The sequence below is a fragment of the Rhinichthys klamathensis genome, unplaced genomic scaffold (genome assembly GCF_029890125.1).
Source record: "Rhinichthys klamathensis goyatoka isolate OS25496 unplaced genomic scaffold, OSU_Roscu_1.1 h1tg000262l_1, whole genome shotgun sequence".
Lineage (NCBI taxonomy): Eukaryota > Metazoa > Chordata > Actinopteri > Cypriniformes > Leuciscidae > Rhinichthys > Rhinichthys klamathensis.
In genome coordinates, this window is record NW_026606783.1 from 49,495 (window position 1) to 63,341 (window position 13,847).

Below are 13,847 nucleotides of genomic sequence, written 5' to 3' on the forward strand. Positions count from 1 at the left end.
TCACATAATGCCTGTCAATCACTTGAGTGTTTGTCCTTTGAGTTAGAATGACAAAGACACACCTCAAAGAATTGGCAGGCAGCCTAAGATATCTTAAGATGCTGCCTGCTTTGAGAAAAAGTCAACGTTTAATGTGTAAAACTCTTGGTAAAGTGGCTCCAGTAGTTTGTGTGACTTTTTACTTGTCATAACACAGAATTCACTGCACATTTATGCATATTACATGTAAGAAAGCATGAATATCAAATCACGCTGTGGAAACTGTTGGTCCGACATGAATGATCAAACTAAACTCACTCCAAACAACAGACTGGTCACTTTCTTGTAGCCCAACTGACTCAATTTGTTTGAAATAAACTGTTCTAAAAAAGGAATCACCTTTATAGATACATTATATGTAAAGACACTTGACAAGGGCAAGATGTTCTGGTTCCTTGTCACTAATAACAGTCAGAATGAAAGACTTCAGAGTGCAGATGAATCAGATTCATTTGACTGTGATAAGTTCACCCATGAGTTCAAGACTCAAGATCAGACACACACTGGGATTGATTGCTTAAATCTTTGGGATTGATGGGTTTCTCTGGAGATTGTAAGAGATATTCACCATCTTCGTACCACACACACACCAGACATTTCCTTCCTTTGGTTTGATTCTATGGTTACTAAACCAATATGAATAGTCTCCAACAAGTGTGTTCCTGAGTCAAAGGCCTCTTGAGCCAGGACACAGGCATATGGGTAAAATCTCTGGATTATTAGGAGCCAGCTGCTGCATCTTGCTGTGTCTGATCAGATCATCAGAGAATCAGGCGTGTATTTGCAGTACAGAGTCACAGGAACTGATGACAGATACAAACAACAGGGTTGCTAATGGTCTCCGTAGTACCATACTATAGTACTACTCATTGGGCCTGGGAAAAAGGAGTCCCACTCGTGCGTTTTAGTGATGACCCTGTCTATGTAGTCACTTTGTATTCACTATGTAATCCACTTTTGTAATCCACTCTTAAAAATAAAGATGCTTTAGTGACATCAGTTGTTCCATGAAGAACCTTTCCATTGTACAAAACCTTATTTAGTTGGAAAAACAGTTCTTTAGAGTCTTTAGATTATATGTAAAAATGTTTATTTTAAGAAGAGTTTACTCAAAAGGTCTTTGGGGAATCTAAAATTCTTCTATGGCATCTGTCATGTATTCCCTGTGTGTGTGTGGACTCTTCTGTAGTTTCATGTCCTGTGCCATGTTTTGTAGTTCTTTGTATTTCATGTTGATTAGTCTCCCCAGGTGTGTCTTGCTAGTTTACCCTCCTGTGTTCCCATGACAATGTATCTACGCCCCCTTGTTAGCCTGTGTATATGCCCTTGTGTTTCTCTTGTGAATGTGAGTTGTTGGTTTTGCTGTACCTGCCCTGTCTTGTTCTGCCAGATTAATCAGAGCTCCAGAAAGCATCTGTGGATCAAACTCTGGGCTCTGGAATAACATTCAATAGTCAGAACTGCAGTGAGTTTGAGTTAACAATCAAAAACACAAAAGTGACACGATGTCTCGCTCACCTTTGTGAATAATGCCATTGTGGCATTAAAGTTCTGCAAAATATCCTATGTTTTATCTCCTCAAAGAAATTGTATTTGCATAAATTGATTGTGTTAAAGGAGATTCTTAATATAGGGTGAGAGTTTGAATAGGGTTGGCAATTAATCAGTTGTTTTTTGCACAAAAAGAATCAGTTTTCACATGTAGAAATGACATACCGGGGTTCATCTTATCCTCAATGTTGTTTTATTGTGTCGGATAGAGCTGAGATCTGTCTGTTAATCTCCTCCTTCATCTGACTCTTCTGTTCTTCCTCCTTCCTCAGTGCAGTGATTGTAGCTTATTCTTCATCTCACAGAAACCGATGAAGCTTTACTTCTCTTTAATCTGCTGCTCTTTGAGCTGAATATAAAAACAAACAAAATTATTAATAAAATTAAAATCACCTCTGCATTTAGACATTTCTGTCCATGTTCTCACCTTGGTGTCCTGAGATGTTTTATAGCACTCTTTTTTTTTCTTAGAATGGTTTAAAATGTTGTTTTGACCTTTAAACTCGAAGAGGTGTAGGTATTTTATATGTTCAAGCACTGAGCCACAAATAAAAATGTTATAAATGCATTTGCATTTACACAATTTTAAAACAATTTACATTTATTTTAAAGAAAGATAGCACAATGACACTTTTTAATTAAGGAAGAAGGGGACCTAAAATGAAAATAAATGTTTCTTTTCTTGTAAGAAACAGCTTTATTAATGAGGCAGATTGGCATGTTTTTCTGAATCTCTGCGCACACAACACGCAGGCTGTTCATCTTCCAGAAGAGTTTGAGATTCTCATTGTACAGACTGCAGATCACCTTAGACCCTGAAGCACTTTCTGCTGTGAAGGACACACATACGTTCTTCAACACCAGATTACAATACAAGGATCTATTCCTGCAGACGGGACACTGCCAGACTTTCTCGGTTTTCTAGAACTGCTGAAGACATTCTTTACAGACACTGTGACTATTACAGAATAACAGGAAAACTGAAGATTTCACAGCACACGTAAGATCTTCCACAGATACTGTTTTCACAGAATCCAATCTCAATTTTCTAATATTTGAAATTATCATTATTCCTTTTTTAACCTTTTTTTGAGATGTTGTCCTCAGTTCCCCACTAACAGCTTTTCAGTTTTTTCTGTTACTTCCTGGAGTTTCTGAATAGCCATGGGTTTAGACTCTAACAAACACTCATTTTTATTTGTGCATCTAATAATCACCTCCTGAAAGAAGAGCAGAATAGTGTTCCAATCCAATATCACACACCGGTGTAAAGAAGCATTTTAGCAGTTAGGACTTTCATGTGTCTTACATAAGCATATTTACATAAAAGACTATAATTCAGGGATTAAGACAAGTGTATTCTCTGTAAATAAATTAATTCCCCCCTGATTCACTTCACATAAATTCAAATTTATTACACTTTATTTATTATTTATGTAGATTTTGTTTTTATTGATGCTTTTGTGTAGTGTATTTCATTGGTGTTTTGTTTCCTTTTTGTTAGGAGTTTAGAAAACTCTTCAGTAAATGGATAGTGCACCCAAAAATGTTGTTCCAAACCTGTATACATTTCTTTCTTCTGCTGAACACAAAATAAGATATTTTGAAAAATGCAAATAATCAAACAGTTGACAGCACCCATTGACTTCCATCGTAGGAAAAAATACTATGAAAGTCAACTGTTTGGTTACAAACATTCTTCAAAATATCTTCTTCAACATTCAAAAGTTCTTCCAGTGTGATTTCAGATGCGGCCTTTGCTTCATTGGGTCTCCTCTCTCCTGACAACTAAAATTATAAGAATGTTTCTATGACAGGGCAATAAAAATATCACTTAAAAAAAAAGAAAAAAAGTGGTCACCCAAAAGTGGCTTAATTTGCCCCATTTCGAGAAAATACTCTTGTGATTTACAGGTCTAGGCAACATAATTTATTGGCAAATCACCAGCATATATTTATTTCTTTGGTGTTAGTTAATAATCAGGTTTTGCAAGTAAAAAAGTCATTATAGCTATTACTATTTAGAATATATGCCTGAACACAAAATTTTTAGAGAATAAACAAACACTTTTCCCATTTGTTCCTTTCAAACAAAGTAACCTAGTCACTGCGTGCACATCAAGTGATATTTTCTCCAGAATTGGGTGCAGGTGAGATTTAGAAAATATTTTTCTTGTTAGATCCTATTTTTGTCTTAATTATAATATCTACCGGAAAAGGAAGGTTTGGTTAAGCGCAGCTACACCTCTGATGACGAAGCAGCTACGTAAGTGAACCAATCATCTTATCCGGGCGGTGTGGGCTGGAGGCGAACTAGACTCGCAGGATGCGGGCGGGGTGAACAGTGCATATTATGAACAAATGTAGCCCAATCTAGCATAGACCACAAACTCAGTCACTCACTAATATCCTCAGGTAAGAATACTCATCTTTTGTTGTGTGGTAATGAGTTGCGCATGCAGTTCGTACGATGATAGTATGCTATGATTTCCAAACAGCGTATTAGCGTTTGATATATGTTCACGATACAGTCACGCAGTAAAACATGGGGGTTGCAGTACAATACAAACCTTGTGTGATATATTAATTTTTTATATACATGGACATTTACTAAGCTTCTCTGCGATTATTTCTATTTAATTATGTTCCCATGCTCAAATGTAAACATAGCAACTTAGTAGCGAGAAGCCTGTTGGGTGATGTGGACGGGGCGAAGTAGCCAGTTACTCAACTGAGCTTTATCTTCTCTTTTTTTTTTCAACTGTCGATTTATCTGGAGATTGAAAATTAAAATCGTTGTGTAACGTTGGATATATTGATTATATGATATGTTGCATGTAATTCGCCTCGTAGCCTAGTATTAGCTCGTTCTTTAAACTGTTAATAAGTTGTAACCAAAGAGCGCGTGTGCTGTTTTTAGAGTAGCCTACGGCACTTTTATTTGAACCTTGTGTCCATTTTGCTGATAACTTATGTGTACTGTGCTTGCAAAAGGGTGTGCCATATTTTGAGATTATTAAGAACCCCCAAATTGGAAGTCAAAACTAAAGGATGGGGTCTCAATGTCTCACCTCAGAGTTGAAAAAGTATCAAGAAATGGGCGTGTAAAGCTGTGGGAAAGTGGGAGAGTAGAAGGTGGGAAAAGGGGAGAAAACAACCAATAAAACGCAGACCTGCAACACATTAAGGTTGACTGTAGTCAGGCGGATCCATGCCGGATCAGATAATGGACCTGCGCCTAGCCACGACCACAACGCAGCCCTGAAGTGTCAACTAGACTAGACTATCCCCTAGGGCTGTGCGATATAGCTAAAAAAAATTATCACAGTATAATGTTTCATATCTTTCGGTATCAATAATTATTGAAATTTCTTTTATAGCCTTTTTTTTTAAGACAAGTAAAAAAGTTTGAATTTAAACTTGTTTTTTATTTATTTATCCACATTATTAAGGCAAATAACAAATTATATTCGTTTTAGCAGTCAAAAACGAAATAAAATGTAAACAAAAATATCTTCTTTAGGTCTTATATTAAGATAAAAAAAAGTAAGTGTTAAAGAAACTCTTGAACTTAAATAAAATGTTACAAAATGTGTGCAATGTAAAAGTGTAAACGTAGAACAATCAAGGCAAACTTTGAGGTAGATCAACATCTGTAATAAGTAGGGGTGTAATGGTTCACAAAATTTGATACGCAGACTGATCTCATGAAATGGCGTATGTATGACACGCCAATTCGTATTTTCATTTTTGGCGTGCTATCAACACGCATAATCGCTTTTCAGCGTGTTTATCAACGCCTTTGACTTAACGTTATATTACTGTATTATGTATATATAAATATATGACCTACCCCAACCCCGTCCCTAAACCTACCCGTCACTGGGGTTAATACCATTTATGAGTCTTCTCCTACCATCCTAGGAAAAGAAATATCGCTCCACAGATGTAGATATAGATTTTGCTTCGTTTCGCTCGGACATTTAACGGCGTACACATACACGCGGAATCACTCGGACATTTAATGGCGTAGACATACACGCAAAAGATTTCGGCGTGGACATACACGCGGATAGCTCAAAATGCGTATAGATAACACGCCACTTGAATTGAAAGTGGCGTGTATGTTTACGCAAAGTCATGATGTCATGTTGCGATACGACACAGTGGTGTCACGGTTCGGTACGTTTCTGATACAGCGAAAAGAAAGAAATGCCAGAGAAATTAACCTTGATTTTTTATTTATTTATTAAGTTTTCCTACATCTTGAAAATTTTAGTTTTATAAATGGGGGTAATCTTTAAAGGATGAACAAATAATGTTTTGGTCATCACATTAAAAATAACATTTAAATATGATAATATTTTGAAGTGTGACGTACTTCTACGTACTATTCCTGCCAAACTTTCATGGTTAGCTACAGTTAGTGTTGCTACATTAAATCCACGGTGAATGTTGCTGATCTGTGGACTTAAACCCTATACCTAGTTCATTCATGGCACAGTTTTTCTCCTGGTTTCCACGTCAGCGCTGTTTGATCCGTAAGGAGAAATTTTAATGTTTCTCACTAGATCTAGCAGAGATGTTATTACTTCTGTGACGAATTCAAATGCTTTCTTTACTGGATCTCTTAGCGCTGTCTGTGTAGTAACATGGTCTCTTGATCAAGATCGGCCCGCGCTGCACTGACATTGGTCCAAACTGAGCGTGAAGCACAAAATAATGAGTAGCGCAGTTTTTGTTCCGCTTTCATTACGTTTGCCATTTGATGTCAAGTACACCTGGCTGCAGCCTGCAGATCGGGCTGGTTAGTGGCAAAGTGATGACGTCGATCAAGGCGGGGCCGCACCTGGGTGTAGCCCCGCCCATAACTCTTCTCATTGGTTAGTGGCACAGTAATGACGTCGACGCCACAGTAAAAAGTAAATGCGGTGTTTAAAACGCATGCGTCATATCGAGTTGAAGCTGCTTCATCGAGCCCCTCTCCAGTGGACAGCAAGCCAAATAAGTTTAACCCAATATATTAAAGATTTTATGGGCAAACGAACTCGTTAAATGAAAATATCGAGCACTATATCGAACATTTTTTATATTGTTACCGACAATGCAATGGTATACCGTCGATAAATACTGATACTGTTTTATCGCCCAGCCCTGTGTAGTAGAGGTAAAAATTTGTACCCGAACCCAAAGGGACCCGTAATGTGCTACACGGAACTGACCTGGATGGACCCGTCTATTATTTCAAAAGCTGGACCCGGACAGATCCGAGAAATGCCATAAATGTACTACCCGGACCCGACCTGGACCCGTCTATTATTTGAAAGCTGGACCCAAACCCGGCGGGAAGACACAGACCCGACTGGACCTGATTGTCACATATTAGACACTAAATCGCTGACGTTAGCATTATTTATTTGCTATCATCTCTGCGCTGAGTCTGACCACCAAAACTTTAAGATTAAACAAGACGGTTCATTCATATTATTATAAAAATGGGAGAAAGTGTAAAGCTTGGTGGAATAAGTCCCGCCTTTTAAGTGAAAGAGCCAATCGTCAATTGGTAAAGTCATATAGAGCCTAAGTCCCTCCCCTTCCCGTCGACCACCATGGGACCTTATTTCGGAAAAATATTGTATGAATGGCGAGAGACAACAATATTATGATCTCGTTTGAATTGTGCGATGAATTACACATATGATGTTTGTCAATTTAAAAGATAGATTTTAAAGTCAAGAAAGTCGCAGTTTGATGTAAAACTGTTGAGGTATAAGACTGTGAAAATACGTAATTACAAAGACTACAAACCCAAAAGGCGCACATTTTCTCTCAATGAATGAAGCTAACTTTACTGAAGCTAATGTCTGTAATTTTTTCTATAGTCTTACGTTATAATCGTAACGTTACGCCGTCATGCCTGAGTGTTTTGTACCAGACTGCACACATACAGGCAATGTATCTTGCTCGTCGTTTCGCTTCCCGGGAGATGTAGTTCATTGAGCGATTTTTACATAAAACTAAATGCTACTCTTCTGTTTTATGACAAACTGCGACTTTCTTGACTTTCAGAATTATCTTTTAAATTGACAAACATCATATGTGTAATTCAGGGCACAGTTCAGAAGGAATAAAAAGATAAGTTGTCTCTCGGCATTGACTACCATACATATTCTTTTCCGAAATGAGGTCCCATGAGCCGGAAGCGGAGGGGAGGGACTTAGGCTCTCTATTGTGTCACTGCAGAAGCTCTGGTTGCCATAGAAACATGACGCGCTTGCTGCCTTGAGCAACCTGAAGAGCTTTTTAGCGTATTTTTTTTTTTTTTTTTACCTTTTTTTACCCCGACTCACACTTTTCTTATCCTAATTTTACAAGTTGCAAGTTACAAAAAACACACAAGCAGTGCTGACTGACTCTGATCACGGCCGGGTGTTCTCCGAGTCCAATCGACTCTGGTATTAAACACAATTTTAAACTGACCTGGGACCCGAAGTAATAGATTGTGACCCGACCCGGACCCAGCTGACCATTTAAAACAGGGTTCCTCAAACTCGGTCCTGGAGGGCCACTGTCCTGCAGAGTTTAGCTCCAACCCTGATCAAACACACCTGAGCAAGCTAATCAAGGTCTTCAGGATAGAAACTCACAGGTAGGTGTGTTTGATCAGGGTTGGAGGCTTGGAGCTAAACTCTGCAGGACAGTGGCCCTCCAGGACCGAGTTTGAGGAACCCTGATTTAAAATATAGACCCGAACCCGTACGGGTCCCGGCTCCTCGGGTCTCAGGTGCTCCGTGTAGACCTCTACTGTGAAGGCCTCATCGAAACAACAAAAGTTTTTTTTTCACGACACGTTTTTCCTCTGTACAGATGAAAGGAGATCAAAATGATTCCTGTTCACACGCATCCGCGGAAACTAATTTAAACGCTGTATTATGCATGTCACCCAAGTAATTGGCAATGTCACTTTGTAAAGAAAGACTATATGCCCGTGCATTCAAATGTGCATGCCTATAGACTAAACGCGTAATATGCATGTCTTCACCGTTTTCACAGATTCACGTTTTTGAAGTTTACACGGAGATAATAACGGTATCGCTTTCAAAACCCATTTTAAAAACTTGCACTTTGAAACCTACTTCAAAGTTTGCATTCTCAGGCCACCAAAACACCATTGTCGTGTAAATGAACTGCCAGAGCGCATTAAAAGTTTTCTGTTTTCAGTTGAAAGCGGTGTTGTGGAAGCGGCCCCTAAGATAATAACTAATGATTTTTACAACGGAAATGAATCAATTAAAAACTTACTTAAAGCTGCAGTCTGCAGTTTTTCCTCTTTGTCGCCATCTCTGTTCAAAATCTGCAATTGCAGTTATTCGCGGAATTATCAACTTTACGTGAGTTGTAGTTCGACACGACACAGCGCGGATGAACACAATGTTTGAGGAGAGTGTGCAGCTGTCAGTCACCGCACCGGTGTCGATACTGGCATTCAGAATCACAGATTATTGTTTTTGGAAGTATGACCAACATAATCATTTTCTCCGGAAAATGTCATCTGAACAATTAAGAAACATCCACTTTTGTTCTGGTTCTGACATTGCAGTAAATCGCGCTGATTAAATCTAACAATCGCTTATCATATCATGCAAAACCGTGCAAATTATAGTTTGTTCTCAAATTGTTAATGTTAACAACGTCAGCATTGCGTGACTACATGTAATGTCCTTCCGATACATATCTTTGTTTTCGCATGGGTCCGGTTGCAGTCTCTTTTTTTTCTGTAGCCACTCCGAGGTCCGAACGAAGTCTTTTGCATTTTACAGTGGGTGAATCTGTTGTCACTGGTGATTGTCGTTTGAACCTTTCTGGATCCACCATCAAATTGATAAGTTTAATTATATTAAGTGCTGTGAGAAAAGGCTATAAATCTCCACCTCCAGCATCCTCACTCGCAATATAGCCTATACTAGCCGAGACTCCTCCTTTATGTGCTAATCTCCCGCAGAAATCCACCAGTACCACTGGAATTAAAAACATTATTACAAGCTTACCGTTTTGAATCGAGCTAAGGCAAGCAGAGAGTTTTGAACACTGGCTGGTTATGTATTTTCTCAAATATGTATTTTGGATAATTTTTAACCCAAAAAAAGCTACGGACTGCAGCTTTAAGCTAGACAATGACTTTCTTCTAGAGCTGCTGTAAAGCCAAAACAATCATTGTTTATTGTTGTTTACAGAACAATTGTCATGCATTTCCTATTACCACTGTAAAGCTGCTTTGAAACAATCTGTACTGTAAAAAGCACTATATAAATGAAGGTGACTTGATTTGACTTATTATACAGACATGTGAATATTAAAATATGAGTTGAGGGCACCTTGATGCATTTAAAAAATATATGACAACAAACTCACAAGAACGAGGGAGAAACTCGGAAGAACATTTAAAAGGTTTAATAATATTTTCATTACATTTACAAGCACTACAGTGTCTGAACAAATGACACACGTCAGTTTAACACAGAAAGAATAAAGGCATAGTCACTTTTTTCGTCCATTGTTCTTTGAATTTTCGGTCTACATCTGTGTCTCTACTTGTGTATCAGAATTCATCGTGCCATCACGTTCATGATCAGACGTACGGCTGTATCAGTATCCTTATTTGCACATAATAGTCTGTTTCAAATGAAGAAGTGATTAAATTTTTGTGCATACACTGTGCTGGTTCATGTTTAGAGCACTACTACTGTAGAATATATAAACTATGTCCAAAAAAACTCCAGTCCGTATATGATCTATGATCCGTGTTAAACTCATCGCGGCGTTTCGTCTATTAGATATTGTTACAGTCATTATTTGTGCTTTTAGTGTTTTCAGTGATGTGCACCCTGTACATATCTGTTCTCATCTCTTGCAACTCTTATCTCTTTATGTAATGGCTAAATGTTACAGGGGATAGTAATAGGACAGTGGGACAGTGTGTCAATGTGTCCAATGCCAAGAATGTAACATGGGACTATAAATAGCCTTGGGTCACTCTCCCATCCTGAACGGAATGGATTTTCCATGTCTCGACCTTAGCCTTGATTTAGTCAATGAGAGTAATCTTCTGATGACTACAGTAATTTGAATTGTTTTTACATCAAGACTAAAGAACTTGATAATCATGGCATCCTGACTATCGAGACTTGAAATCCAGGCAAGTGTAAAATCTTAGTTTTGTTTAATTTGTGTAATTGTGCTGTGGTTTTCCTGCAGGTTCTTTGAGGGTAAGGTCAAATCATCATGGCTGCTACCTCCCAGGTGTTCAGGGTCATCCATGGCAGGAGATTTGGTCAAATCCTGGTGCCAGCTATAACATGCCAAAACTGCAGTCTGTCGTCTCATCTCTGCACCAATGCAACTCAGCCACGTAGTTTTGTTCAAAGATGGCGGCACCAGTCACGGGGATACAGGACCTCACCTGCAAGGCAAACCTACTACCTGACCCCACCTCAGGTAAACAGCATCCTAAAGGCAAATGAATACAAATTCAAAGTTCCTGAGTTTGATGGCAAGAACCTTAGTTCAGTCATGGGCTTTGACAGCAACCAGCTACCGGCAAACGCACCAATTGAGGATCGGAGAAGTGCAGCGACTTGCTTGCAGACGCGCGGCATGCTTTACGGAGTATTCGATGGCCACGCAGGCTGCGCTTGTGCTCAGGCGCTCAGCGAGCGGCTCTTTTACTACATTGCTGTTTCGTTGCTGCCGCATGAGACGTTGACGGAGCTGGAGAACGCCGTGGAGAACGGACGACCTGTTCACCCAATTCTGCAGTGGCACAAGCATCCCAACGACTACTTCAGCAAGGAAGCCTCACGGCTCTACTTTTCCAGTTTGCGCACATACTGGCAGGAGCTTCTGGACCTGAGCGTTCCTGGGGAGCAACCTGATGTTGTTGAAGCTCTTGTGAGTGCCTTTAAAAGGTTGGACAATGACATGTCCCTCGAAGCACAGGTTGGCGACCAAAATGCGTTCTTGCACTACTGGATGCTTCGTGTGGCATTTTCAGGTGCTACCGCATGCGTTGCACACATCGATGGTAATGAGCTGCATGTTGCCAACACTGGAGATGGCCGTGCAGTCCTGGGCGTACAAGAACCCGATGGCTCTTTTTCTGCCTTGACGCTCTCCAATGACCACAACGCGCAGAACGAATCCGAGGTGCATCGCGTGCGGTCCGAGCACCCGCTTTCCGAGGCCAAGACTGTGGTGAAGCAGGATCGTCTCTTGGGGTTACTCATGCCATTTCGCGCTTTCGGCGACGTTAAATTCAAGTGGAGCATCGAGCTGCAGCGCCGTGTTCTTGAGTCCGGACCGGACCAGCTCCATGAGAATGAGCATGCCAAGTTCATCCCACCCAACTACCACACGCCACCCTACCTTACTGCGGCACCGGAGGTGATACGACACCGCCTTCGTCCACAGGATCGTTTCCTGGTGCTGGGCTCGGACGGGCTGTGGGAAACGCTACACAGGCAGGAGGTGGTGAGGATTGTGGGTGAACATCTCACTGGAGTGCACCAGCAGCAGCCAGTCAGTGTTGGTGGCTTTAAGGTGACCCTGGGTCAGATGCAGGGATTGTTGCAGGAAAGGAAGGCTCGCATCTCCTCCACCTTCGAGGACCAGAATGCAGCTACACACCTGATTCGGCACGCGGTGGGGAGTAATGAGTTTGGATTGGTGGACCATGAGAGGTTGTCAAAGACTTTAAGCTTGCCAGAGGATTTAGCTCGCATGTACAGGGATGATATCACTATCATTATAGTGCAGTTTAACCCACATGTCATAGGCGGACAGTAAAAGTGGGCCTACTCTTTCGTCCACACGCTCTGTTACATATCCTGTGCACAATCTCATCGTTGTATTATCAGTAATATCAGCACAGCAAAATGTTACCTATACCAGTGGAATGTATTACATTTTAATGTTCATTTTTATTTTCACATATGCATGGCAGCTGCCTTAAAGGGGTGAGTGGCGTTGATTCCCAATGTTACATGTGGAATGAAGCTAAACAGAAAAGGTTATGCTGAGCCCACCACAGACCCGCTATCACGATTAAACAGTCAAAATGCAACACAAAACCATAAATTAAGACTGGAAATCTCATATCTGGTGAGATTTACTAATGTAGATTTAGCAGATTTTGCACTGAGGAGAGACTTTAAATAGTGAGGATGACTGTAGTGTGCCAAAATTATCTTTTATGTTGAATGCTTTTAACTTTTGAACGAATGAAAAAGGAAAGTAAAACAAATCTAATTAAAAAATGAGTTTGAAAGAAAGAGAATATCAAACGAAATAGGTCCATATAAGTACTTTTTAATTAGAATGCTCTGTAACAGATATGTGGAATAATGAGAAGATGGTTCACCCAAAAAATAAAATTGTCATTAGTTTCTCACCGTCATGTCATTCCAAACCTGTATGACTTTTTTCTTTTCTGTGTTCAAAAATGATATATTTTTAAAAAAATGCCCCAGTGACAGTCGGTGTTATTTTGGACACATTGACTTACAAAATACTTTTTTTTTCTTAGTTTTTGTTTTTTTGCGCTGTGCAGATGGAAAATAAAGTCATACAGGTTTGAAACGACATGAGGGTGAGTAAATGATGACAGATGTTTTATTTTAGTTGCTAATGCAGTGACGAATGTTTTTCAGAATCTTTCATTTTCTAAGTGCTTTATGTTAGTACCATTTGCATTCTTTTTGACTTAAGTTCTCTTTTTTTGAACAGCATGGCTTTAATAGATGCAGTTTTTAATGAAGTACATCTTTAAATTCAACCAAATTATATTCCCATTACTGTAAAAATCCTGATAAAGAGGTCTGCTTAATATATATATTTTTTTTTACCTGTAAATGGAACCAGAAGTTGGCCATTTGATGGTTTGTACAGGAAGGCAAAAGTTCCATACATGTGTAACGTAATAAGAGACCTGTCACTGCTAATAACAAAATTACTTTCACATACTTCAGTTCCCTCTGACAGTGATTCTTTATTTATAATGCTGCCATTGCTTGGCCATTGCTGAAATTCTGTTTACTGAGGTGTGGAGGGTTCTCTGAAAGGTGAGGGACAGGTATTTAAAGAAACCGGTTAATGACAACAAACCCTTCTTGTAAGATGCACAAACACACCTGTATGCTTACACTGCTGTGGGGAAATCTGAACCTGAACAATTTGCTTTATGGATTGTGTTTCCAAGTAAT

The 13,847-nt window shown here is 39.5% G+C and overlaps 1 protein-coding gene across 1 annotated transcript; it reads left to right on the forward strand.

The window, feature by feature from the left end:
- The first annotated feature begins 3,891 nt into the window (after positions 1–3,891).
- pdp1 (pyruvate dehydrogenase phosphatase catalytic subunit 1) lies at positions 3,892–12,871 on the forward strand. Its single transcript, XM_056267706.1, has 2 exons — positions 3,892–4,005; positions 10,846–12,871. The coding sequence occupies exon 2, from the start codon at positions 10,873–10,875 to the stop codon at positions 12,430–12,432; it is 1,560 nt and encodes a 519-aa protein (XP_056123681.1). The 5' UTR covers positions 3,892–4,005; positions 10,846–10,872; the 3' UTR covers positions 12,433–12,871.
- The last annotated feature ends 976 nt before the right edge of the window (positions 12,872–13,847 follow it).